Here is a 27,177-nt window from a genome sequence, read left to right on the forward strand (position 1 = left end):
CCTCTTGGTCATCTGTATTACTTGAGCACCGAAGAAGAGTAGCCCACCCTTTTGGATGTAGCTGTAATGACGTAATGCAGTTGCCTCGGTCTCTCTCTCCAGGAACCTCTGGTGTTAAGACCTCCAGACTATTTCTAGGTGATCCACCTAAAAGGGGAAGTAAACTTTAAGTCTAAATGAATTCCATGCATTAACTTTCACTTCTCTGTTCAGTCTACTGCTGAAATTATGTCAAGTGTATTGACACCCTCGTCTGTCTGTTAGAAAAGATTGTGACTTATGAAAGGCTAGATCAAAGAGAGGTTCTGCTAACAACTGAAGTTAATACCAATGAACTCAGTCCTGATTCCAAGTAGCTTCTTATTTTGAAATTAATCCTCCAAAGCCTGTGTTAAATCATCCCATGCTGTGGTCTGAAGTTAGGGTTAATGTTCCACACAAACACATAATTAAAACAAAATATAGAATACTTTTTTTGTTTTAGTAAGAACTGCTATTTTTAAAATGTTAGTGTCCTTCTCAAATTCTTATAAGTCTGCTCAGCTGTGCGCAGGTATACTCCCTTCTCCTCCTCACTCTGAAAGAGGTTTTCAGTGGTAAAGGATACCCTAGGGTCCAGATAAGCTTCCTTATGTCATAACTGTGTTTAACATCTCACAAACAGAAGTAATAAAAACTTTATCCTTAGTTTAAATCAGCAAGCAAATTAAAAAGTATTTATCAATTTGCCAAGTTCATGCTGACTATTTGAAAGTGTATCCTAGATACAGAGGAAGTCTGCTAATCATGGGATCATCGGTCTTCCTAGTTCTGTGTTTATGATTTGCATAGAGAAACAGCAGGCACATGTTCCCAACATTAAGGAAAACAAAAAGCAAAACACAGCTATGTACTGCTCTGTTCATTTTTCCCCTAATGATCATTCAAATGAGGTTTGCTGGAGGGAAAACAAAACAAAACAAACAAAAAACAGAGTAAAGGCAGCATGTCTGCATAACAAAAATAATGTACTAATATGAAATAAAGTCTCATTGCTATTTTCAGGCTTCCTGGAGAAAAAAAAAAAAAAAAAAAAAGAACTCCAGATTTTGATGTGCAATGATATTTTATTGGTTTAACAGAAGTCATTGCAATGCTTTTAAAGTCCACAGAGAAAACACAGTATTTCCCTGTTATTCTCTGGTCTCTTTTGGCTACAATGAAATTAAGTTCCTGATACTTATTTTCCTACCTTCCCGCTGCGAGGACCGCGACATCTGTTTCTCAGACAGTAGACCTGAATCATTCTGGTGACATGGTGAACCAACACTTCGAGGAGCAGATGAACTTGAAGATGTTATCTCTGCAAACAGCAACACCACATGAACATAACTAAACACAGCCCATTTACTATGTCCTTCACTTAATTCTCCCTAGCAATGTTAAGTAAAGCATAAGAGGAAAGGATCTTGATAAGAAAACATCTTCAAAAGATCCATCTACAGCCTAAAAGTACTGTTTTGATGTGCCTCGTGCAAATAAAATGCCAGCACGACAAACTATTACAAATAAGGAGCATGTTGTACTCCTTCACTACTTTTCCTCTGGCCACTAACAGACATCCAAAACAGGAGGAGTTTGTCACTGTTTGGCTGTTAGTGCCACAATGTGGGAAGAAGCAATAAAATTTTAGAGAATATGATTCTACCAAGTCTGTTTTTGAGAGCAACTGCACCAGCACGTAATTGCTGGAATGTGCACAGTCACCCTACACAATGTGAGTTACTTTTATTACAGGATCAAGGATGCTAGGTAAGTAACACTACTATAACAGCCTGAGGTGACAACATTCCACAGACTACGTCCTGTGATGCTCAAGTCTTGATAACAAAAATCACATTGCCTGAGTCACAATGTTATGCAACAGTATAGATGTGAGACCCATGAAGAGCCAAAGAGCTCCTCTGCAAAATCCTTGTGACTCTACCCCTGCCTTCTTTTGCTAAGAGCATCACATAGAACACCTCTATCACAGAAACTTTTAGAGATTTTTGCACAAGCATTTACCTGAACTTGATGTAGTCCTCCTAGCTCTTAAAATTGGGTAGCTGCCAACCTCTAAAGATTTGTTTAGATCAAGGTCATGCAAAATCAGAAGATATCCAGAGGATGTTGAGATCAGCATTTTGGAACAGTCTGGTGTCAACCTCATTCTCATAAGAAAACGGGTGTGAAAAAACTTCTTGTGAGGACATCCATCTTCTGTGCACCTGGACAGTGGAGGAAAAACAAAACAAAACAAAAAAAAAAAAACAACAACCAGGAAATTGCCGCAATGAACTCTGACTGGGGTCCCTGATAATGTCCAGAGGAGTCCAGGACACGCTAAGCATCCTTGCCCACCCTAAACCTTTCTAACCTTTCTGCATGTTGTCTTTATTCTACTTATTTCATTACTGTTTGGTCTATCAGTACTGACATTTTCAAAACACCTTTTCAAAACACATTTTCAAAAAGTTCTGGTGAAGAACTTTTCATAAAGGACAAGCTACATTTTGTAGTATTAGCAAACAGCTCTCTTCTCTTTTTAGCAACTGGACTATTACAATATAAAGCTGATGTGAAGTCTACACAAGAATAAGAAATCTAACAGCACAAACGCAGACACGTACCTGTTTGTATCCCAGATGATCACATTTCCATCAAAGCCTGACGTTACTAGTAGTCTGGTATTGGTATCATACTCGATGTTCTTAACCCAACTGGTGTGACCGTGCAAAGTGCACACTTTTGTGTTCAGCTTTCTCAGATCCCAAAGTGCTATTGTAGTGTCATCAGAACAAGTTGCAAACAGTCGATTATCTAGAAATCTGAAAATTCAAGAAAAATACTGTGGCTGCTTACTGCCTTTTCTAAATAAAATAAACTGGGATTTAAGCTAACACAGAAAAAGCAGAGCGGCTGCACAGAAAAAAAAATCGCATATAGCAATATATTTGTCAGTAAGCTTTGCAGTTCTGTTAAAAAACAGTACTGCGCTATTGTTTAATACCTCAACACCTCTAGTAACAAAACAATAAACCTGCACAAGCATAGTAGGCTACTTTTCTTCCTCTTTTTACAAGTTAATCATATAAAGATTGCACAACCACCAGTGGGATGAATGCACACACAGAACTCCTGTAGTAATTAAATCAGTTACATATCTGTACAATATTCATCTTTAATGAAGCTTAGCAAGTCTTTGGAAAGCCCAAATGCCACAGGAGTAGCCAGCACTAGTCCACTGGCAAGATGTTCAAATTGACTGCTTGTCCCTGCAACAGAAGCCAGCTAGCCTAGACTATCTGTAATTTATGCCTTTCATTTTCCCCATTATTTGCCAGGTCCCTTTGCCACTAAGATCAGCCATCACTAGAAGACACAAGTTCTATGTCCTTTTCAGACTACATGAAGTCCTATCAGCTTGTAACACATTAAACCCATCCTCCTCTTGACTCTTCAGTTCTACCCACATGTCCCTCCTTATTCTTTCCCTACTACTCTTTACATCTTTTTTTTTCCCACCACAGATGTAAGTTCTATCTACTGAAAAAAAAAAAATATATATATATATATTTAATAAATACCACTCTTTGTTATTCCTACTGGCAATCCCCTACTGCTTTTAAACATTGCTGCTCTGTACAGTGCAAATCCCACTGACTTTGCCAAACCACTTTGTACCCACACTTCCTTTAGTTAAAGTCCTGAACTCCTCACTTTGGAAGGCTTGTCTTTGCTAGGCATGATACATTGTTACTTGGCATCTAATTCAGCCATTCACAACTGAAATACCACTCTAGATGTTGAACCCACTATAATAAACAGAACACTGGTCGTAAAGCTTGTGATAGAAGTTCATTAACAGGAACCTGCTTTCAAAAATGCCCTGCCTAATCACCTTACAGGCACCTGCACGAAGAACTGGTGACACCATCATTGCTGGAAATACTTAATGCTAAGCTTACCAGGGTGCTGGTAAACAAATCTGTAGCCCTGTTTGAATCAGAATGTTGGATCAGACAATCTCCAGACACCCTTTCCAGCTTAGGCTTTTGATTCTGAATCAAAATTTTTGATTCTGTGGTATGACTACAACTTTGTACAGGTAGCCGAGGAACTCCTCTCCTGCACTGAAGACACTGAAAAACTGGCCCCATTGTTTCACACAGGATATATAGCAGTGCTTCTCTTAGACACCTAATCAAGCTGATTAACTGGCCAATGTACTGCTTGCTTTACTAACCACATGGTTTATACTGCATACAATAGTGCTGTCTTGGAAATATTTATTAGATTAAAATCTGAACACAGCCATTGTTTGCTTATTTCCCAGTAACTTTAACTAAACTTAAATCATCCTTTGTCCATCTTTTGCTGTAGAACCCATTTGGCTTCACAAAACCCTAGGAAAACTGTTCACTGCAGCTGCAAAGCCAGGAGGAAGAGCCATGTAAACCTTCTGCATCCAGGCTTATGTAGCACCTGGAACAGTCCCAACCAGAAAAGGGCTTTTGCTCCCACATTCTGCCTTTCCTTTCTCCCCAATACAGTTTATCTGAATCTAGAGGTAGACATATGAAACTGTGTTTAGCAAAAACAATGGGTATACATATCAAAAAAAAGTGTTTACAATGAGAATTCCAGATCATCCTTTGAAATATCTGCAGAAATGGCACAAGCTGCCCAAATTTATTCAGTACGTCAATACAAATCTCCATTAGAAGAAACTGAATTGCAACATAACGTGAAATTCTGTTAAACTAGTGCAAGAACTGCATGTGTAATGCTACGTATGTCACAAGATATTTGCAGATTATTTCTGCATCAGAGAGTAGTGTAGAACTACTACAGAGAGTTGAATTGAATGGATTTGTATAACATGCGTGGTGCTTGATATGCACCACCTATGTGGTGGATATGCACTTAACAGGTCTAGAGGTCCTGCTCACCTAACAGATGGCAGGCTTGTCACAATGCAGTGGAAAGAGAAGATGGGAAAGTGAAAAAGAACATAGGTCATACTAGTGGTGTTACTACACTTAACAGATTAAGGTCTTAATATGATCAGATAGTAATTCTTTACCCTGACAATCTTGCCTTCTGACAAAATTATATATATGAAATCACTCCAAACTGAGGTAGTGTAAGTCTGCTTGGCCACCTTCTAGTCATTATATAAAGAATAACGTATGATATAAAAATGCTCTATCAGAAAGAAGAGGATAGAAGGGCTAGAATCAGGGTAGAAGAGGAATCAGGGCTGGATGGCTAGGAATTAAAGAGAATAAATTGAGTCTAAAGGTTACTGAAGACAGAACAGAACTATTTTCAAAAACACCATGTGAAGACAACGCTTCATTTTAAAATGTATTTAGACAAACAAGTTATTCTCCTCATCGAGAAAAACACTGGAAAAAATATTCAGCTTGAATTACCCAAAGCAAAGTTTATCATACTCCAATTCTGCTGTAATTTTTCAGATAAAAAAAAAAAAAAGTAGCTATGGGAAGACAGAGTTCCAAGAAATCACATCAGCCTAACCTGCTGTAGTTACAGTCAAGATGCTAAAGCAACAATGATCTACACAGAGATGTAGTAAGCTACCCCTAGAAACTGCATTTTATCTTTTAGTGTTAGAACCTGACGACACCTGGTAAGAACAGCAACAAGTCCAATCACACATAACCAACTACAGCGAGACAAATCTGAATGTCTAAACAATAAGTTTACGTCCTTTAAATTTTCTAAGCCCTTCTGTAAGTAGTATGGTGAAGTAGTGAGATTTTAATTGCCCTTATGCCCTAAGCTACAGCCAGTTGTTTATGCCCATTAAAATATCTTCCCACAGTGATATCACTACAGATGCCAAACATGCAGCAGCTGCATTACATGAATGTCACTGAAATAGCCCCTGCATTCAAAACACAAGTCATTAGAAAAACAAACAAACAAGAAAAAAAAAAAAACAAAAAAAAAAAACAGGCAAACAGCATGGTGTCAGTGCCTAGCTATTCAGAAAGAGGCAGACCGCTGCCAGACTGCCAGAGAACAATCCTACAATACTGAGAGCACAAGTGATAACGTGAAAAGTAAATGTCTGACGTACATAAACATAGCTCTCCTGGTAAGTTGATCACGCCTTGATTTTTACAATTATGAGCTCTAACTCACAACATGCCGTAATACTTCTGAGGCTGCACTGGCTTTATGCTGCAAGGTTTTGTTGAGGGGAGCTGCAGGGGCGCCCTCTGTGAGCATAGCCCAGCAGCTGCCCCATGGCAGCTCAGAGCCAGCTCCAGCTGGCTTCACAAGGGACCCACCACTGGCCAGAGCTAGGCCATGAACGACTTTGGTTGGGTTTCTGGGACAGTGTGGTTTTTTGCCCCCTTCTTTGGGCAAGAAAAACACTGCATTGCCGCAGTTGGGAAAGAGGAGTGAGCAACCAAGAGAGAATGAATCCTGCAGCCACCCATGTCAGTGAAGAAGGAGTGGCAGAAACAAAACATCCTGGACTGACCACAGCCTCCATTCCTTTTTCCCCCTGTGCTGCTTGCGGGGAGGAGGTAGAAGCAGGTGCATGACAGGAAGGTGGTTTTAGGATGCTTTTAGTTCTCACTGCTTGTCTGGTAGTAATTGGCAATAAATTAATCTTTCCGATGATTATTTTGTCCATGATGGTAATTGAAGAGCAACCTCCCCTTCCTTGCCTCAACCCATGAGCTTGACATCGTCTTTTCTCCCCCCTGTTGTGGAGGGGGAGTGAGAGAACGGCTGTGTGGTGCTTGGCTACCTGTTGGTGTTAAACCACGACAGCATCATATATAGTCACTGCTAAGTAACAATCAAGGGAAAAAATTAGAATAAATCAGATTTGCAGGAAGAGATTGGAACACACTACTTCTCCTCACTGCATAAATGCACCTTTTGCCTTGATCTTGAATGCTGCGGGCAACCCTGCTCTAGTCCACCAAACAGGTTCCAGAAGAAATGGAAAAAACACAGGGAGATACAAACAGCACAGAACAGCTTTCATTTAAGTAATGAAAATGTAAACTAGGATTCTTGCACTTGAGGAAGTCCTAATTGAAGGTACACATGATTCAGGTGTATAAAACTGAGTGCCAGGGAGAAAGTAAACAGAAGTTAATGGTTTGTTGTCTCTCTTGTTTAAATAAAATAAAAAATAGAGAACATCACATTAAGCCCACAAGTTTTAAAAACCTTCTTAAACATACCTGGAAAACCAATTTTGCTGTGGAACTCTGCCACATGAGGTGCAGTTACTGAAGCTTAAATGAGCTCAAAAACTGACCAAATCCAGGTGCAAAAGATGTCTGTCTCAGGTGATTATACCCAAATCTGTAGCAAGTGGGAGACTAATGAAAGAGGATCAGTAAATAGTTCCCTTTTCTTTCATACCTCTGAAAGCACCTGGCACAGGTTGCCTCAGTAATAATATTTGTAACATTGGAATGGACTGCCCAGGGAAGTAGAGCCCCCGTCCCTCAAGGTTATTTAGGAGATGTGTGGATGTGGCACTAAGGGACATGGTTTAGTGATGGGACTCAGTAGGCCAGGCAGATGGTTGGGCTTGATGATCTTGCAGGCCTTCTCCAGCCTAGATCATTTTATGATTATAAAATAAAATCAAATCATTAATGCCAGTTAAAACAAACACTAATGCCAAGAATTGCAGCTCCTCCATCAACAAGAACGCTTGGCAGCATTAAATACCACCATCAGTGCTTTCAGATTCCTCCTCTGCCCCTTCTCAGCCTCAAACGCAAAAGAAAAGGCAAATGGCACAAGGCAAACTGCAGCCTAATGGCTACGCAAAATACACTTTCCCCAAAATGAAGCAGAACACAAACTTACTACACTCTTATCAGAAAAGCACCCATGTTAAGAAAAAAAATAAATCTTCATTCTGACCAACCTGATATTATTTACACAATCTTCATGAGCTTCAGAGAGAGTTTTGATGTGCTTTGAAGATATTGGGTCAAAAAGCAGCACTTCAGTCTGTTCACAAGCAACAGTCAACACAGACCTGAAGAGAAGCAGAGCAAAACAGAAACATTTGCCTTTGGTAAAAGAACACAACACTTGTGCACGCTCAACTTATCTTCAATCCCTTCATTCATAGAAACACAGCTTTGTAATTATTTAGCTTGGCTTCCTCTTCACATTGCACAGAACCTACAACAGTGTTGTAAGTGACTGCTCTCAGACATCACATTACTAACCAAAAGAAAAGTGAGTTCTCTGACGAAAGGTGTTTTCTGAATGCGGTAGTATTGTTACCATCAACAGAAGTGATAGTCAAGGACATCAAAAGCAAGGCACTGGCACCAGTCTAACTTTGGTGTTAGCAGAGACTCGGCTGGGAGAGCAGAGAGGCTGTTATCCATGTTGTCAAATTAATCTTAAAAAAAAACAGCCATTGAATCAGGCTGCAGTTACTAGAATAAGGACATTCAAAAGTCTGGAGCAAGACTTACTATCTTGTTGTATCAACTAATTCATTTTCTGGGAACAGGACAACTGTTATGAACTGCAATATGAGGGACTTACTTTACTCAGTCTAAAACAAACAAAAAAAAATCCTTTTCTTCTGCATATAAGACCTCCATTTATCCACCCACAGCTTGTCATGGAGATGAAAATCAAAGACCTTTTCCACATTACGCATTATTTATGAATGAGATCAGAAAAGTTTGCAGTAAGTTCAGAGGCCCCATATAGGCATTGAAAACATCACCTGATTTCAATTTTGGCAGGTTGTCTAGTTTTCCATTAGCCTGTTCTAAGTTATCGATATTTATTTCTGTCGTATACATGGAAAGTCTGATTTTAAATACAGTAACACCACAGCAACAGTGAAGTTTGTCTTGAAAATTAATGAGCTAAATTAGTGAAGGCGACCTCCACAAAAGCTGTGATGTTCCCCCAGCTCAGCAACAACTCCGACCAGTTACAGGAAGGGGGCAGAGTACCCCAGCAGTCCTTGGCCAGCAAAGCAAGAGCATGAACAGCAGCACCCCATGGGGAGGCCAGATCTAGCTGAAACTGCACGGCCAGTCCACAGGGTCAGATCCTTGCCCGCCTCCTGGAGTAGTATTTTGAGGAGCCAGAATCCAACAGCACGTGCAAGCAACGGGAGCACAGCACAGCTCACCACAGTTGGCTCTGCTGAGGGAGGCTAAAAAGGAATCAGAAGTCACCAAGGCACAGAGGTGTTCTGGTCAGCACAGGTCAGAGCAGGTCTGCAACGAACCGTCTGACAATTAGGCAAGCGTAAACAAGGCTTAGGCTGCTTCACCTGATATTAAGGTAACTGAGGTCCAGCGCCAGTTTATGCCCAACACCACTTGTGGCACACTGGGACAGGGAAGATGTCCCTGCGTAACCACACCCTTTTGGCTGGATTTGGCTTTGGACAAGAAAGATCTCTGCTTTAGCTACAGGGCAGCCTCTCAAGCACCAGATACAGGGGGCAAGAAGAATGCAGAATTGCACCTTGTGCCAGAGTCCTGCACAAATAACCTTAAATCGTAGTGCAGTGGTACAACTACTGCAGGTGAAACTGCTGACACTGCTATAGGAAACCTCTGTGTGGGTATTTTTCATATCACATCGCCGTGGCTAAGCCAGAACTTTCTCAGCTAACTGCTTTACCCTGCAGAGCGGTGATGGTAGAACCTCGCATTGTGGGAAGTCTGCGCACAACCTGCTGAGGATCTACAGAAGACGTTGGCTTCCATCAAGACAGTCTCTCAGGACTAGTTTTGATAATTGTGGGAGCTTAACTTTACCTTCTCTGAGTAACAGAGGGGTCGATAAGGAGGCAAATTGTGGCACTACAGCGCCATCATGGCAAAACTGCCGCGAGGTCAGGTGCTCAAGGGAACTGGAACGCGGCTCCAATTAAAACTGGCTGAGCACAGAAGAAGGGACTGGCTATCGCCGGTGAGGCGGATTTCTCATAGGTGCGTCTGCACACCGAGGACGCCACCGAGGTCACCGTGTGAGGTGATCTCAGTCCCTCTCCATGCCAAGGAAACGCAGCGTGAAAGCCCCCCGCCAGGCGGGATCCCGCAGAGCTCCTGGGATGGGCCGGCTCCCCCCAGCCGGACCCCGAGGCCTTTGCCCCTTCCTGCAGCAGCTGCCCCGGCTCTGCCCCCCCGCCCCGCAGGCCCCGGCGCGGCCCCTACCCGTCGGGCGAGTACTCGAGGTTGAAGACGGCGCCGTGCGTGCGGGTGCTGAGGTACACGGAGTCTGCGGGCTGGATGGAGCCGTACAGCGCCGTCATGGCGCGGAAGCTGTCCCGCGCCGGGTCCACGGCGGCGCTGCGGCCCAGGCAGCGCCCGCGCAGCCACCCGAACAGCCCGGGGCCGGCCGCCGGCGGCTCCATGGCGCCCAGCGGCGGTGGCGGGGGGGGGGGGCCGGGCCCGGAGGGGGCCGCGGCGCTGCGGGGCGGCTCCGGCTCCGGCTCCGCGCTCATCCCGCGCCGCGCCGCGCCCGCCGCCCCCCGCCCCGCACCGCGCCTGCGCCGCGCCCCCTCCCCGCGTGACGCGCGCCCCCCAGTGACGAGGCCGGGAGGCGGGGCGGGGGCCGGGCGCGCTCATGTTGTCGGGGCCGCCCGGCCGCGGCCCAGCGCGTGGAACTCGGCGTTGGGGCGCAGCGCCAGGCAGTGCGCCAGCCGGTTGGCCATGGCGAAGAAGGCGGCGACGGCGCCGATGTCCCATGCGTCCTCGCGGTCGAAGCCGTGCGCCGCCAGCCTGGCGAAGCGCTGCTCCGTGATGCTGTCGGCCCGGCAGACGGCGAGCGCGAACTCCAGCATCGCCCGCTCGCGGGCGCCCAGCTCGGCCAGCTCCCAGTTGACGGCCACCTGCGGGGCGCAGCGCGTCAGGCAGGCAGGCAGGCACCCGCCCCACTGCCCCTTCGCCCTGCAGGTGCTCGAGGGGACGCCTGCCACCCTGAGGATGCTGCCCCCCCCAAAAAAAACGGAAGGGCCATGCGGAGGAGGTGCAGCACGTCCTGCTGACACCACGCTCACCTGGTCTGCCAGCTCTGGCTGCTTGGAGTATATCCGGTGAAGCGCTCCATGTGCAATCACGCAGTAGGGACACCTATTCGCAGCACTGGTAGCCACGATTATGAGCTCTTTGTCTGCCTTGCTGAGTTGCCCTAAGGGGAAAGCAAAAGATTTGGGAGGCTTTCTTATCAAAAATATCCACCACAGTACCATTGAGGCAACAGGGAGGCGAGGGCTCTGCGTGCTGGCTGCATGCAGCACAGCCCTGCAGACAGACCTCCAGAGAGCACGCAGGGAAATGCCGCAGCCAGTCCCTAGCGGCCATCCAGGCCACCAGCTAACCTCGACTGCTGCTTCTGACGCAGCTACTGAGGATGAGGGACACGACAGGGTAATAAGGATTGTACATGATACGAGAATTCAGAGAACAATGACTTTTTTTGTCAGGCAGAACGCTCAGCCAGTACTTTTCTGTACCTGTCTCTGCAGCACGTGGCTCAGGGCAGGGGGTGATCTGTTCTTTCCCTGACACATACGTTATTGCTTCTTTTACAGGAAAGGGCAGCGTTCTAGAATTTGCTAGGTAGGCTTAAACAAGTAAACAACTTTTGAAGTTAGAGAGAAGAAAGCAGACAGGAGCAATGAGATACCCTAGGACTGCGGCTTTGAGAACTTCTAGGAACCACAGCTTCGTCAGTGTCTAGCCCTGTGCCTTCTCCAAAGAAGCTCTGAAGAAGATGGCTGTACTTTGTTAGAATCAACACTAATCATTTTGACAAACAGCTTCACAACAGGACTGTGCACAGGACTGGAGTAACTTACCCGGCTATCAGCACTCTCATTCTTTGCCCTTTTTATCACATAATTAGAAACTGAGTATTTTGAAACCACACTTCACAGTGAAGGCCAAGGTCCCTCTTCCTCTCCACAAAACCTATGCTTTACTGTACCTTGCAAATACTTCCATAAAACAAGTGTCTTGCAAGAAAGAGTGTGAAAGATGCTAATAAAACCTCTTGGATGAAGAGGAATCAGAAGAGGACTTCTTGCTCTGAAATGGGGTAGTGCCAGAAGGTGGCAACTCTGTGATACTTCCAGAGAGATGCTGAAAAGAAAAGGGAATGACGCAAGATAGTACTAGCATCCTGAGCCAAACAGGATGGAAGCGTGGGAATGAGAAGGGAAAAAATATGACTCTTGTATAGTTGGCAGCATGGCTTCACTCCAGCAGCACCCCCAGAGAAGAAAGCTTCATGCATAGACTGTATGTATGACTGGGTGATCCGTAAGGTTCCACTCCTTGCTGTCCACAAAGACCCTGCCTGCAAACCCTCATCTCCTCTAAGCAAGAGTCTAACTCATGACAGCGTATTTTACACAATCCTGATCTTCCTTATGCACCTGTACAACAAAAACAATGAGAACAGGCACCTCAGTGGCCCACAGCACAGGAAACAGGAGGGGGGATGAAGCAGTCCTCAAACTCTGTTTTCTCAAGGTTTAGAAAGCTGCGCAACGTTCCCTACATGAAGCCCAGCCCGAGCTGCACTGCAGCAACCAGCCCTCCATTACCTTCTACTCCGAGGACACCCAAATCTCCCAGACTGTATGGAAGCAGCATCGGCTTCTTCCTGCTTCTACTGGATATGTTCAACAACATGGGTTTGGAAATCCACGGCAGTGTGTCAGGGCCCACAGAGTACATCCTCTCTCACACAAATTTTCTGTACGGCTGATGGCCAGTTCATTGGGAAGAACTGTTGTGAATAAAGAGCCGCAGGAAGCCTCAGCAAGGACCTTGGAATATCTCCCTTTACCTGGAAGCTGTTTTTATGCTGCGCCCTTAACTATAGCTCCCATCTGACCTACGTGGCAGCTGCAGTGTCTGGACACGTAACCGTGCTGATCTGGAACTTGACGCAGACACAGACCAGCTTTCTGCCTCGATCTTGGATCCACCTCATCTCTATGGCTATGTCTGGGGAATCTGGACTCTTGGCAGACTCTGGTCACCGCTGGCAGACCTACTCTGTTCACCTCGCTCAGGTAGTGAGACACTGTAGCACTGTCCATGTGCCTCTGCCTGTGCTCTACTCATGCTCTACTCCTGACACCTATTCCCATAGGCAGCCACCTCTCCTTTTCTGTTGAGACACAGAGCATGGTGTAGCAAAGTAGCTCAGTGTGGCTTCAGAGCTGCTTTTTAACCACAGGATTAAGTATGAAGATTTACACAACATGAGAAAGCCATAAGTACCTACACAATTCTTAACTCTGACAGTTGTTATTATGAGGTGAGACAAGGCTGGTGAGGGAATAAAACTGACAATGTCAGAAATGCTGCTTCTAGGACTTTTTACATCTATAAAGAGAAGGGCAGTTTTGAGGTGGTTGTATGGTTTACCTGTCTCCTTGTTCATAATGACATTGTAATAAGCAAAAAAAGCTCTGAACTCGTCAGGTGGGTGAGACAAGGCTTTGAAGACATTGGGCAGAAATCCAGTCTGTTCAAGGAAAAAGATAAACCAGTCAAGAACTGTAACTTAACAGAGAACAGCAGGCCACATTAAGCTTAGAGAATAATTAATTAGCACAGCAGTACTGAGCAATCTCCACAGACCCAATCTCTTTGTGCTTTGCACCCATTTATACATGACTAAAAATGTAATGACGTTGTCCTTAACTAAGTGTTGCTGCAGTTTCATAGCAGGGCTGATTGCCTTGCTCACTTCAGACACACCAGTATTGCCTTGGGGCAATATGACAAACTCCTTTTCAAAGAGAAACATTATCATCTGTTTCATCTCCCTGCTCAGAAGCGACAATGCCCCTTTGACTATCCTACAGCTCCTGGAGCTCTCCTCATTCCTTCAAGTTTACTAGACACAAGACAGAGCCAGTCCAGCCCAAACAGCACGGTGTAGGAGGTACAGGCACACTGAGTATAACATGCTGGCACAGTGACGTTCCTCTGCTTCTTTCTCCATTCTCTCCCGGGTAATTGGCGATGCACAGCACATCTCTTTGATGGCATGCCATTCACAGAGAATCACTTGCTACCTCCTACAGGCAAGAGAAGCTCTTACAGCGCCCACCTGTTCCAGCAGCCAGCATTTATCAGTATGGGATTTCAATTGCCCCTCAGTGCCTGGCTGCCAGACATGGTGAGATCCCTCTGCAGTTTTACTCACTCGTTTTTTTGTTGTGATTGCAGTAATCGTCTGTAGACTCTACCAGCGTATGGGCTGCTGTTCTTCAGGGTGTTTATGTAGAGCAGCTCATAGTGTAGCTCAGGTGTGCTACACTATGAGCTGCTGGTGTGCTGAATCTTTGCTACAAAGCAAAGATTCAGCAGACTCACAGGACAGGAAGGGATGGACCAGCTTTCCTGTGAGAGGAAGGTCTTGGAAAAGAGAAGTCTCAGAAGAGCTGTGGCTTGTGCAATGTTTCAGCATCAGTGAAGCATGTGCAACGTTCGCTCTCCGCAGCAGTAGGGAAGGAAACTCTCGTCCTCCATACTCTCAGCTGTGTGTTAGGCTTACTGTTCTGTTGTGCCAGTATGCCAAATGTGGTTCCCCATGTAGCGTTGGGTAAAAAAAGTCAAAGCACAGCAGCAGAAGTACCCTCTTAGCCTTTTCATGCTATCATCAAAACAGCTGCCACCACTTTTTTTTTCTCCAATTCAAACAAATATATATATATATATATATATATAATATATATATATATATTTGTAGCAGTGTTTCAATTGAATGCAGATGCTATCCCCAGAAAACATGCCAACATTCCTGCTTCCACCCTACACAACCCAGTCTGACACACTAGCCTCAGGGAACCAGGAAGACATACAGTGTTTACCCTGCAGAATTACCAGTAAAACCCCCATCCTATAGATTGGAAAGAGCTTTGGAAGAAGTGCAGCTCACCTCAGTCTTGTATCAGGATTGTGTTACATCAAAGTGTACGGGAACTGGTCTCTTACAATGTATTACCTACTCAAAGTTTGGATGCTTTCCACTGATGTAATTTTACAATAAAACTTCTTACCTTCCTTTCTACTTCCTCCATGAGCTCCACAATATCGTATGGCATGTCCTTCTTATTTGGCACTGGGTATCGTCCAATAGGTTTGGCAGAGCTATCTTCCGTGGTGCTGTATGCATGGCACAGGGCTGCCATGCGGGGCCTTCTCTTTAGTCCCCCAGCGGCTAGGAAAGGCAGATGCTGGTGAAAAAGGAGAGAGGAAAATTTATTATTTGGATGGACATTTATCGTGTTGGGAGCCTGGGAAGGGAGGGTTTTTCCTCAGCTATGACAGGACTGAAGGGCACCTCTGTCTCTGTAAATCACTCTGTGCTGTTAGCAGGCAGCTGGCACACTGGAAAAGAGAACCCAAGCCTCACTCTTGGCTTTAGCACTACACTGCTGAGTGGACATCAGATGAGCATGACATCCCCTCACCTCCTTCCTACACATTCGTCTCAGATGGCAGGCTAGCGCTGCTGTTCTGCATAGTCCTCACTATTCATGGATCACCCCATCTGCTCCAGTGCTGAACGTGAGGCATCTCACAAGCTAAAATGTTTTCTCCACTGCTCTTCATACAACATCACGTAAACATCCAGCAGTAGACCTAACAGATCTTCAGTAGCGGGCAGCACTATGAATAAACTGAAGACTTTGTTTTTTCTTTTCTGATCCACCTTTTTTACACCAGTCAAAGCAGCCTCACCTCCTGCAGGCCAGTAAAGTGGCACCAGATTCAGGCCTTTTTGTGGCCTTTAGTAAACAGCATTGTCATACCAAGACCATTGGAAAGAGTTTGGTACTGACAGGACTGTGTGTCACACTTTGAAATACCGCACTAATGCAGTAAGGTGTTGTGATCATGCAGTGTTTGGTAGAGAAGCTATAGGCATTTCTAGGTTATGGGTCTTGGTAGCTCTTCAGCTGTGTCTCAAAGCGCTTCACTCCAGCAGCTCTAATTTACAGCTGAGGAAAGTTGCATTCAAGAGGGGTGACTCCCGCTGGGTGAGCCTTAGGTCGGTGGTGAAGGTGTGGGAACAGCACCAAGGTGTCTTGACTCCCTGTACAGAGCGTACTGTGAGCAGTCTCCACAGCTCTTCATCACTCACCACAGCAATATCCAAACTCCCAAGGAACGCCGTGTAATTACCAATCATTCCAACAGCATTCCCCACAAATTTGGGGTGAAAATTAAACCTGTTAGATCATGCACACTCCAAGTGTTCGTTTTTGGCATGGGTGTAGCTGAGTTCCAAACTGAACTGTCAGTCCCCTCCTACAGCATGAGTGAGTCACCGTGATAACCAGGGTCATGTCTGCTTGCTGCTGTGAAGGATGACTCCAAAGCAGCTGCACCAGGATGCATCTATGCAGCACGGATGAAAATGAGCAGTACACTGCAGCAAGTAACTAATAAAAGGAAAACCATCTCAGAATGTGACTGCTGAGGCTAAACAGAAAAATAAAAATGGAATACGACAAGCAACTTTAGGGCTGCTGAAAGCAAGGTCTCCAAGTACGTAAAGATCAGCCACCCACACTGTTCGCAACCAAAGCCAGTCAGCACGCACCGCTACGAAGGCCGGACTGCTTTTCCCTCTAATAGCGGAAGGGAAAAGTGCCCGGCTCCGAGGAAGCCGTGCGTGTGAAACGGCACAGCCTGAGGAAGGGCTGGCAGGCGGTGACCGACACATTCACCCGCAGTTTGCAACGCCGAAAGAAAAGGAAAAGCCTCCAGCCGCGCGGCCCAAGGGCACAGGCCTCCGCCACGGGCGGCCTTCCCCTGCCGGGCGCTCCCGGCCTGCGGCTGCACGGCTGCCTCCCGGCCCCCGGGACCGCGGCCCACGGCTGCCCCGGCGCCGTGGGGCCGGGGCCGGGACCGGGACCGGGACCGGGACCGGGCCGGGGCCGGGGCCGGGGCCGGGGCCCGGGCCGCTCCCCCCGCCCTGGCGCAGCGGGAGCCGGAGACCAGGCCGCGGGCGTCGCCCCGGCCCCGGCCCCCGCCCGCCGGCCCGGTGGTGCCCCGCGGGGCCGCTCCGTGCCGGGCCGTGCCGGGCCGGGCCCGCTCCCCTACTCACGGGCAGGGGCAGGCAGCCGCGGCGCAGCGCCAGGCCGCGCAGCAGGAGCAGGGAGCCGCTCATGGCGCCTCTGCCCCTCAGCGGCCGCCCAGGCCCAGGCGAGGCGGAGGCGGCGGGGCGGGACCGGGACCGGGACAGGGACCGGGCTCCCCCTGCCCCCTGCCCCGCGGCCCGCTGCCGGGTCCCGCGTGGCAGTTGCCTGACAGCCCCCTCCCAGCGGGTAATAAATAAATGAATAAATAAGTAAATAGATAAACAAACAAATCAGCACTCCCAGCGGGTAATAAATAAATAAATAAATGAATGAACGAAAAAAAGAAAAATAAATGAATGAATGAATGAATCAGCACGTGCCCATACGGGTAGGTGGAAACTCTCTGGCAGGGTTGTGCCTCTCTCTGCGTGACCCCATCACAGGGGCAGCCGCCCCCTACAGCTACAGCGCTGTTCAGGTGCTTTAGAAACCTCTCCAAGCGCAGCAAGGCGACCCGGGACCCCGGCCAGGCCGGGGGGGGGGCTCAGGCAAGGCTCCGCGGCCCGGAGCCTCTGCGTGAAAGCAGCTCCCGAGAGCCGGGGCCGGCCGCCCCCCGCTACGCCCCGCTCCGCCCAGCACGGGCAGCCGCGGAGCGGAGCGGAGCGGAGCGGAGCGGAGCGGAGCGGAGCGGAGCGGAGCGGAGCGGAGCGGGTGGGAGCGGCGCCGATGGAGGGCGGCGGCGGCGGCGAGGCGGGGGAGGCGGCGGCGCTCCGCGAGGCGATGCGGCTGCTGCGCATCGAGCCGGCGGCCGCGGGGCCGAGCGCGGCGGGGGCGGGCGGAGCGGCGCCGCGCTCGGTAGGTGCCGGGGCCGGGGCCGGGGCCCGGTGGGCGCCGGTCGGCCGCGGGCGCTGAGCCGTGTGGCCGCCCCGCAGAGGAACGTCCTGCGGAAGCGGAGGCGCTGGGAGCGGGTGCTGGCGGCGCGGAGGAGGCGGCGGCGGCAGGAGAGGGAGCGGAGCCGGGCGCGGCGGGACGGGGGCCGAGGTGAGCGGCGCGGGGCCGGGGGAGGGCGGCGGGGGGGCGGCTGTGTCGCGGCGCAGCCCCTTGAGGTCTCTCGGCTCTGTCCCGCAGGGGCCGCCCGCCGGCACAGCAAGGCCCTGGCGGAGCAGCGGCTGCTGGAGGCGCGGGCGTCGGGGCCCCGGCTCTGCGTGGACCTCGGCATGGCCGGCCGCATGTCGCTGAAGGTACGGGGCCGCCGCCCGCCGCCCCTCGGCCCTGCGCGGCTGCGCCCGCGGGGAGGGTCCCGCGAGGAAGCGGCTCCGGGGCGGCAGCAGCGGGAGGGGGCGCGGCGGGACGGGGCGTACAGCCAGGGTGCGGACACGCCGGAGGCTCTCCTGGGCTGAGCGCCGCGGGGGACGCGGGACCCCCCTGCTGTTGGCCACGTCTCCACCTCGAGGCCTGTTGCTCTCCAGCACAGGCTGCCTGGGCGCTTGGCAGCCAGGGCTTCAGCGAGATCTGCAGGCAATGGAGCTGCGCTCCCTGCACCTTCCCTTAGCAGCCGCCCAGCGTCGTGCATGGCGAACACAGCCGTCGCGCTCCTGGCCCTGAGGTTTGTGGGTCACTCGTTAATGTGGTGCTCGTTATCTCTTGGAAGGAAACCAGCCGCCTTGCTTCTCAGATCAGGAGGCTCTACGGGGCCAACAGACAGGCCGAGAAGCCGTTCTGGCTCTACCTGACGGAGTTTGTCGTGGGCTCGTTGATCTATGAGGAATGCTTTCGCATGAATGACGGCTTCTCCAATTACTTGGTAAGGGTTTCTGTCTACGGTGCTTTTGAGGCCTAGAAGGAAAGGCTGCCCTATTCCAGTGGCTTGTGTTCCTGTCTAATGGCACCCTACAGCCATGCCCTGTGCAGGTCAGTGGTGGGCTGACCTGGCCTTCTGTACCAAGCTCAGTGGGACTTACGGATGTGACCTACACATGCAGGTTATGGTAGTGACATTGAGCTGTGTGTTGTGCAGCACACCCGGGGTCGTGTGTTGTAACAGTGAGGGGAGAAAATCACGTGAGACAGAGATTCCTGAATCTTTCAAGAATTAAAATCTCACTTGAAATGAGGAAGTTGTTTCTCTCTCTTTCTCAAACCATGTCTAGAGATTTTGATGAAAATTTAATGGATCTTGACGTACTCAATCAGTGCCCATGTAGAATTTTTTTTTTTTTCAGTTAAAAAAAGAAAAACAAAACAAAACATATTTGTAGGGGTTTAGACGCCTAAAAGCAGTGGCATCACTTTCAATATGCTTCTTTCTGTCTGGAAGCTTGTGTCAGCTGAACTTAGGACTAATGGGCTTCTCTTACTGTGTTGCATTTTCCAGATGGATACTACTCAAGAAAGTTACCTGGACCTGTTTCCTTTAGATGCAATTGTTTATCTCACTCCTGACTCTGAGAATGGTAAATATTTTATTTGCTTTAAGCACAGGTAACCAAGGCATAGGATTGATCTATTTTTTTTAAGCTTTTATTTTAGGAATATTTCATGCATCGTATTCCAAGCATTCGTTGTCTCAAGCTGCATGAGATATCCTGTGTCCTTAGATCTTATGCTCAGTCTACTCCAATTTCAATCTGTTTTGGCACAGGATGAAGTTCTAAAGCAATGCCGCTGTGATTTGCAGCAAACCTAACCTAAAACTCTGTGTAGACACCTGCAGTTTGTTATACTACCGAGTAGAAAAGTGGAGATGCAGTGGCAGTTTTGGATGCATTACAAATATCCCCTTTTTGTTTAATTTGGTGCTGAGTTCATTTTCTCCTCTCCCTCCATTTCTACCTGGCCCCATGTTCATGGAGACACAGATCCCTTTCTCGTTCTATGGAAGAAAGCAGCTCTGGTAAAGAATCTGATTAGGGTGTGTGTGTGTGTGTGTGTGTGTGTGTGTGTGTTTGTTTGGTAGGTGACCCTGACAGTGGGAAGCTAACTGCAGAGCAGATTAGGATCACACTCACCACATCAGCCTTGTGCCAGAATAGAAGTTATGAAAAGGAGCAAAGCACTGCTTATAGAGCTGCATCCCTGGCAGTCTGTGCTTTCGGTCTACGTGTGCTCTCCCCTTTTCACGCTGCCTGCAGGTTCAGGCAGACACTTCTGTCTTAGAAGCCTTGGCTTCCTGCACAGTCTGAGGGTGAAAGGTGACTGGCCACAGCTTTCTCGTGTAAGTTGGGCCTTGCCTGGAGAATGGTGTAGCGCATGACTTTAGTGTTTTAGGTGATGAGCATGTACTTATCTTGTTTCTAGTCCTTGAAGATATTGATCCAAAAAAAGTGTACATCCTTGGAGGCCTGGTGGATGAAAGTATTCACAAGGTGGGTAGTAGCCTGTTGGAATCTGAAAGTCTTGTCTGCCCTACATTCTACTGAGCAGACATCCGAGTTGCAGCACCCAGTGCTGCTGCTGCCCTGATTTGAGACATCACTATTGTGCCACCATCCGTTTTTCTCACAGAACTTCAAGGTTCTGCCTGGATCCAGCACCAGGCAGAGACCAGAACAGTCTGAGTGAAATGAACTCCAATACAGTTTCCAGCTTCATAGCTGCTTGTCCTCAAAATGATGTTCATGCTATAGATGTTTGTGCACATTGGGTACCTTGTTCCTGTTCCCCTTGCAGAAGCTGACTCTGCGAAGGGCACAAGAGCAATCCTTGCAGACAGCCCGCCTCCCAATTCGTGAGTACATGATAAAAGCTGTAAACACCAAGAACTACCACTCGGAGACACTAGCAATTAATCAAGGTGAGGGGCTGAGCCATGTCCTGTCATGTGCCTGGGTGGGTAAAGTTTACAGGCTCTGAGAGAGCATTTAAAATGAGCGGTGAGGGAAACTGGTAGCAGACTTCTCTTTTGCTAGGCCTTGTCCCTAGTGTTTCAGTTTTAAAAGTCTCACACTTCTCTGTATCAGCCCATTCTCAGGGAGCAGGACTGCACCATTCAGCTTTGCACAATTCAATGTGAGGAGGCTGCCCTTGCTAGAAGTCACTCAAGCTCCTAGGCAAGGGAGGACAGGCCAGTGTCAGCCTGAATCAAGGCAAGTTGCTTTGGTTGTCAAAGCCTATGCTTTTCCTAGTCAGAGCTTCCCCATCATCATCAAAATAGGTACGTCGCTTGCTCTCAGATAAGCTACCTTAGACATTTGCTCGTAAGATTTGAAGTGAAAAGGAGCACAAGCCCTATGCTAATCTACTCTGGCATCATCTATTCTCAGTTCCTAATGTTTTGCAGCCAGTGGAATATGTAGTATGGCTTGCCATGGATAAGCGTATCAGAGCATGGTACATGTCTCTGTTCCTAACAGTCTTTGATGTCTTGTCAACTTACTACAAGACCCGAAGTTGGCCAGATGCCTTGAAAGCTGGAGTTTCTTCTGGAAAAGGCTACGTGCTTCCAGATGCAGAGAAGTAACTGGAGATACCTCAGCATGACAATGCACAAGAAAACTCTTTTATTTTATGATGTTAAGGAGTTCTGCAGGGAAGAGCAGCAAACTTCAGATTTCAAGCAGAGCCACTAGCATGAACATGTGTAGAAAAAACAGCTCTGCTTAAATTTATTTGCATACAGACTTCGTCAAGAGTGACACATTCTGCCTCAACAGTACAATGCTGGAAATTACTTTTCATCCTGAAATGAAAAACAAAAGCCAGTTGAGCCTTGGCATCAACAAAGAACTGACAGGAATTCAGTTTAACAAGCATCTGCGAATGAAAATAGAGAATCTGTGACTCTTAAACCTGCAGCTGTTCTAAGACAGGGAGGAGAGCTTAACGGTTACTTCTTTCACCTTGATTAAATAGGAAGAATTACAGAGCACATTGTTGAATAAAAGTCCTTCCCAAAGAAAAAGGCAATGCTGTTCTAATTGGGGAACATGGGATGGGAAGAGATTCTGCAATGATTAAAGTTCACAGGTACACCATGTGCTATTTTCTTCATACCTCTTGTACTGAAGAGTTGGTGTGTTGTTGAAGCCTGTAGGTAATTCTGTGCATGCTGCTCACAACCTAAAATAAAATGTTTAAAGTCACATTGCATCCTTAAAGCTACTGCTGTGTTACAATTACCCGTCATCCTGCACTAATGTGTGACGTTTACTAACTCTGATGTTCCTCTTGAAAACGGTATCTGGGATTTGACTGCGCTCTGCGCAGAACCATGACACATTTTATGTCCTGAGCAGAGAGCATTTTTGATGCACACAAGATAAAGTTATCAAAGTCATTGTTGCTTTAAAAACAAACAAGAACACCCACTGTCAATGACTGAAGCTGTTGATAGGCAGTAGTTGTTGATCCCCATATAGGCTGAATTTGTCTTTGCAGGTGCCTGTTGCTTTATTGTAGCCTGTGGGCTCTTTCTGTTTGTAGTCATACTGCACTGCTCATCAGTTGTTAGTGCATAGTTAGGTGTCACTGCACCCTGCTAAAGCAGCAAGTCTGCACTTTGGCTTAAGTATAAGAGATTTTTGTCTTACTTATTCATCCCCTGAGATTGTTAGGCAGCAGCACACACACTAACTAAAACAACCTGCCAGCGATAACTGTCACAAAATCCTGCTTCAGTGAATATTCAGCTATCCTCCCCCCGTGGCTGAAGGCACTTTAGCCTCTGCAGCCAGGAAAGCAGATGGCCCTCGGGCAGCTTGCCTAGCTTTCTGCCTGTAGGTGCACAGTGAGAGGCAGCACCTGCACTGGAGTCAGTGTAGGGCTGCTAAAGGCTGCCAGATTCCTATGGGTGTTTTTCAGCATCTCCATGGCATGGGAGGTCCCTTAGGACTGCTACAGCATCCATGTAGTACCCACCTGCCAGCACCCTCAGCTGCCTCCATCTCCTACACTAGGGTTCAGCTGCAAGGACTTGTCCTTTACTTCAGAATCATGGGGCAGTCCTGACCACCCGCTTCCTGGGCACATGAGGAGATGGGGTGACCTTGTGTGGAACAAGGCAGCTGGGAGTCTACCTGCTCCCCTTTGCTGCCTTAGGCAGGCCCCTCCATTCTGAGCACACTCATCTGCAGGGACTGTTGGAAGCACCACCCCTGCAAACAAATTCCTAAAGTCAGAAAACAGCACTCGGGGACCTTTTGCTGCCTTCTTTATCACTGGAAACCTGAGGATGTGCCTCCAGCACTGGAAGGCACACTGATTGACTACGCAACTTAGAGAACGTTTACATGCTAACAGCTCATACGTAGCTAGGGATACCTAGCACATAATGCAAGATGAGCTATTGATAAGAAAGTTGGGAAAAGGGGCTTGCCTTCTCCAAGGGAGGCCAACATCATGGCTCATCTCAATGGCTGTCAGGTTGGTACTTCAGTCTTAGGACTTCCTTTTTCGGAAGACAGGGATTCTTAAACAGCTGATATATCATAGCGAGGGGGGGCAAAGGGAAGAAGATGCTGATTAGGGACTTTCTTTAGCATCAGCAAATGGGAACAGAAGATATGGCTGACCCGCAGAAACCATGTCAAAAGGAGAGGATATGGTGTATCCCCAGCCTGGGAAAACCTTCTCTACCCCCTTTGCAAAAGCAGTCAAACAGCACATATATATATATATTTTTTTCCCCCCCTGAAGTGTTTTCAATCACAAGCTCAGCCGCAGAGACTGGACTAAGCCGCCTGGGTTTCTTTGTCAGACCAGGGTGGACATCGATCTCACTCAACTTCAGAGCCTGCTTGGTCATCTCCCTGCCTGGCATGTTTGTAAGGACGGAGGAAAGGCAGACAAAAGGCTCTCTCCGCAGGTGACAGAAGAAGACTACGACACCACCCTGAGACTAGCCATCTGCAAAGCATTCGGGAGGTAAGGGACAAACCCCAGGCTAGATACATAAGTTACTGAAGTGCTCTATGAGTTTGCATATTACACAGTGCTTGTGTACACAGAATTACACAAAGCTTGGCTAGAGCGGGGCATGCCCTTCCCCATGGCCACCCTTGAACTGGGCAGTTGCCAATGCGCATAGACATGCCCTTCCATGACTATTTGCTGAGCTCGGGGTCTAAACATCCAAGGCAGGAGAGCCTGGTATTGCATGGAGGGAACACATCTGAGCTCCTCTCCACTCACCGCATCCATCTGCCACCAACTGGCCTGTCAAAACAGTGGGGGCACCCTGAACTGCTGCATGAGGCAAAACATGGCAGCAGTGGGGGCTGTGTGCTGGCGAGTGAGGAGCTTGGTGCCCAGGTCTGGGCAGCCTTGCCTGTGAAGCTGCTGGTGAACAGCCTGCACAAACTGGTGATAGGTGCCTACCACATCCACAAGTGCGGCCCTGAGCTCCTGCTGCCTCTGCCTGCACAGCTGGCAGTGTGTCACCTGGAAGCAGGCCACTGCCAGCTGAACAAGGTGCCCAAATGTCACCCTCAAAGCATCCTGCAGATCTTCAAGTGGCCGCTCTATTTTCAGAAGCTCCTTGCAACTGGACAGCAGGTCCTGGGAGGCTAAGCCAAGGGCACCCTTGCTCTCAGCACCCTGCTCAGCACATCGGTCTTGCAGGTGGGTTGCTTGGTTCCCTGAGAGGTTTCCCACAACCTCCTTGAGCTCTGTAGTGTAGGCCAGGAAGCAGGAGAAGTCTGCGGGGCTCATCTGTGCTTGGTCATTCAGCTGGCTGAGGGCTTGGACATGAGGGTCCCACACAGCCTTGTCCCTAGCGATGGTCACAGGGTAACTGTCCACAGAGGACCCAGGAAGACTGCGGTTGGTGGATGGTGGGGTGGTGAGGGGCTGCAGAAACAAGCTTCACATAGGAATGGTGGTTTCCTGCTCTCCTTCTTCATCAGGCCTGTGAAAGCAGCTGACATAGGATAGCTGACAGCTGCACTTGTCCATTCCAAATTGTGGTGGAGACGTCTTCATCATGGAAAATCCCCAAAATCTGGTCATGATAGGTCCAGAAAGTGCCTGCTCATCCTTCTTTTGGTTAAAGCAGAGGAAGGAGTAATTTGAAGTCCTGTGGTCTCCTGCTCTTTTCTCCAATGAGCCCAAGGGAATTGGGCCTGAGGAGATGGAAAGCCCTTGAGAAGGAGTCAGGGGAGAGTCTTTCTCCACTTCTGTAACCTGTTCTCTGGGAGAAATCTGAACAGACCAGGTCTGTTCGTGAGCAACATTTTCTGTGTCTTTTCTGGACTCCCCTTCATCCAGCCCATGTCTGCTTCTCAGCTCTTTCTCAAAGGGTAGCGTAGCTGAGGATATCTGCATCTCCTTTCTGACAACATCAACCTCTAGGCACCTACTGGTCCTCTGAGAGTCCAAAAGCTCTAGTGGAGCATCTATTCTCTTCTGAGATGGGCTGGGTGATGTTAGGTCTGATCTCGCACCAAATGAGAGCCAGGAGAGGCGAGTTACAACCCCTGAGGTGCTGCTGCAATCTGTTAACAGCTGGGTTGCATCTGGGAAGCCCATGTGATTTTTACTGAGCACTTTCTGTAAGGCTTCCTTGTTTATTTCTTGTCTGTTTTTTGCCTGCAATGAGGCATGGTCACTCTCATAGTCAGCACAGCCATCAAGGTTAGCTTTTCCTTCCTCACAGGGAGCCAGGACAGGCTTCTCCCATGCAGCTTGCTCCCCAGCAACAGGAAGCAGATCCTGGTCCCGTGTCACCCCATGGGGAATGGCCATGCTGGCAACACAGCATGAAGACGGCAGAGTACATTCATTAGCAGGGCAAGTCACCTCTTGGACCTGGAACAGAGGGACATTGCCAGCCTCATGCTTGACTTCCATCATCTCACCCTCCCCTCCCAGTGCTGCTTGGGCCAGCCAATCTCCGATGCTCACACAACTCTCAGCACTTGGCCACCCAGTATTTACCTCCATTGTGGGACTTCCCTGGACAACTCTGCTTTGTTCCCTGGGAAGGTACACGGGTTCCTCCAGGAACAAGAAAGGTGGGTATACAGCACGTGCTGGACAAAGGTCATCCACAGGTATGGCAATGCCTGCACTCTCCTCCCTGTGGTCACCCTGCAGGCGGACAGCTGAAATGGAAGAAACCACCAAATCAGTCACTGACTTTGTTTCCATGGTGTCAGGTTCCATTTCCATCATGTCAGAGGATGGGTTTGTGCTAGCCGTGTCTCTCTGGGCCTGGGTGGCAGCAGGAAGTCCTGATTCTGCATCTTTCTCAAAGTTCTCTGGGGATGGTGGATCTGGGGGCTGAGCAAGCAGTGGTGGTGTGGGTGGCCAAGTGCAGTAGCTCTGCAGGGAGTCTGGTAAAGCCAGTGGGAAAGTGACCTGTGAGGTATAATTGGTTTTCAGAAAAGATCTCCTCTTCCTCAGGCTCTTGGCATATGTCAGCTGCTTCTCCTTTCCATTCTTCTCTCTTGCTGTCTGCCTTGTCATTAGGTTTTCCCCCAGGCTGTAACACCTTGGTTTCTTTAGGATGCAGGAGTTGTCTATACCTTCCTGGGACATTATCTTGTAGGCTGCTGGCAAGGAAAGAGGATGCAAGTCAGAAAATGGCCCCAGGCAGCAGGATACAGATACACCTATGTAGCGGGCCAAAAAGCTTTTAACTCAAGTCCTACAATTGCAGACATAAGGGTTTGGCAACAGAGCCTGCTTCCTAAGTGCCAAAGGAAAGCCTCTCTTATTGCACTGACTTGGACCAAGCTACATCAAGAAAAATTTATTTGGACCTATGGCTATAAAAACTGAAGTAGAGGATCAGTTATGAAAGGAGCTGGATAGATAATCTCTCCCCTCGCTTACTGAAGTCGCTTGGTCTGACTGTAAATTTGGTGATATAAGCAGTACGCTAGAGTATTACCTACAGGAGCAGATTTATTAACACTGAAGAGAAGCCTCAGAAATTCCCAGCCTGGATATTTAGACCATAAAGACACACAGAGATGACAGCTTTGTGCCTGAACATTGTATTGTCACCATGCAAGAACTCAAAAGCCAACACTATTTTAACTACATAAAATGAATTCTTAAGTTCAGTTAGTGCTAGCAGAGCTGGTTAATTCAGAAAA

At 48.2% G+C, this 27,177-nt stretch overlaps 3 protein-coding genes across 27 annotated transcripts in view; 1 reads left to right on the top strand and 2 right to left on the bottom strand.

Moving 5' to 3' along the window:
- DCAF10 (DDB1 and CUL4 associated factor 10) overlaps positions 1–17,256 on the bottom strand; it is a 25,191-nt gene extending 7,935 nt beyond the window's left edge. The window contains exons 1-9 of one of the 6 annotated variants that reach the window (XM_084504265.1): positions 17,167–17,256; positions 15,110–15,286; positions 13,467–13,566; positions 11,084–11,214; positions 7,961–8,074; positions 2,652–2,849; positions 2,047–2,249; positions 1,232–1,342; positions 2–147 (exon numbers count right to left, since the gene is read on the bottom strand). In XM_084504265.1, coding sequence (XP_084360391.1) covers positions 2–147; positions 1,232–1,342; positions 2,047–2,249; positions 2,652–2,849; positions 7,961–8,074; positions 11,084–11,133 — 822 coding nt within the window. In that variant the 5' untranslated portion in view covers positions 11,134–11,214; positions 13,467–13,566; positions 15,110–15,286; positions 17,167–17,256. Of the gene's footprint in view, position 1; positions 148–1,231; positions 1,343–2,046; positions 2,250–2,651; positions 2,850–7,960; positions 8,075–10,238; positions 10,916–11,083; positions 11,215–13,466; positions 13,567–15,109; positions 15,287–15,523; positions 16,973–17,166 lie in introns of those variants that run through there. The other 5 variants (XM_084504266.1, XM_084504264.1, XM_084504263.1 and 2 more) reach the window with 5 other exon arrangements.
- Positions 17,257–17,847: 591 nt separating this feature from the next.
- On the top strand, positions 17,848–22,221 carry TRMT10B (tRNA methyltransferase 10B). 10 transcript variants are annotated; one of them, XR_014687221.1, is made up of 9 exons: positions 17,848–17,995; positions 18,073–18,181; positions 18,269–18,381; positions 18,792–18,944; positions 19,515–19,593; positions 20,438–20,505; positions 20,810–20,933; positions 21,100–21,293; positions 21,403–22,221. XR_014687221.1 is itself a non-coding variant. In XM_084504276.1 (8 exons), the coding sequence occupies exons 1-8, from the start codon at positions 17,867–17,869 to the stop codon at positions 21,597–21,599; spliced, it is 972 nt and encodes a 323-aa protein (XP_084360402.1). In that variant the 5' UTR covers positions 17,848–17,866; the 3' UTR covers positions 21,600–22,221. The 10 variants fall into 10 exon arrangements, 9 of the variants coding, with proteins under 9 accessions (XP_084360402.1, XP_084360406.1, XP_084360404.1 ...); XM_084504276.1 differs by lacking the exon at positions 21,100–21,293; XM_084504280.1 differs by lacking the exon at positions 21,100–21,293 and having other exon boundaries at positions 21,420–22,221.
- The window catches only part of FRMPD1 (FERM and PDZ domain containing 1), a 43,319-nt gene continuing 37,814 nt past the window's right edge, over positions 21,673–27,177 (bottom strand). For 8 of the 11 annotated variants that reach the window (XM_084504235.1, XM_084504233.1, XM_084504228.1 and 5 more), the window contains one exon: positions 24,935–26,628. In XM_084504235.1, coding sequence (XP_084360361.1) covers positions 24,941–26,628 — 1,688 coding nt within the window. In that variant the 3' untranslated portion in view covers positions 24,935–24,940. Of the gene's footprint in view, positions 22,199–24,934; positions 26,629–27,177 lie in introns of those variants that run through there. The other 3 variants (XM_084504229.1, XM_084504234.1, XM_084504232.1) reach the window with 3 other exon arrangements.

Source organism: Aythya ferina (genome assembly GCF_964211825.1).
Source record: "Aythya ferina genome assembly, chromosome: Z".
NCBI classification, from domain to species: Eukaryota; Metazoa; Chordata; class Aves; order Anseriformes; family Anatidae; genus Aythya; species Aythya ferina.

Coding starts and splice junctions, on each gene's coding strand:
- TRMT10B (XM_084504274.1), top strand. CDS start 17,867: ATGGAGGGCGGCGGCGGCGGCGAGGCGGGGGAGGCGGCGGCGCTCCGC. Junction 17,996..18,072: donor GCGGAGCGGCGCCGCGCTCG/GTAGGTGCCGGG, acceptor GCCGCCCCGCAG/AGGAACGTCCTGCGGAAGCG. Junction 18,182..18,268: donor GCGGCGGGACGGGGGCCGAG/GTGAGCGGCGCG, acceptor TCTGTCCCGCAG/GGGCCGCCCGCCGGCACAGC.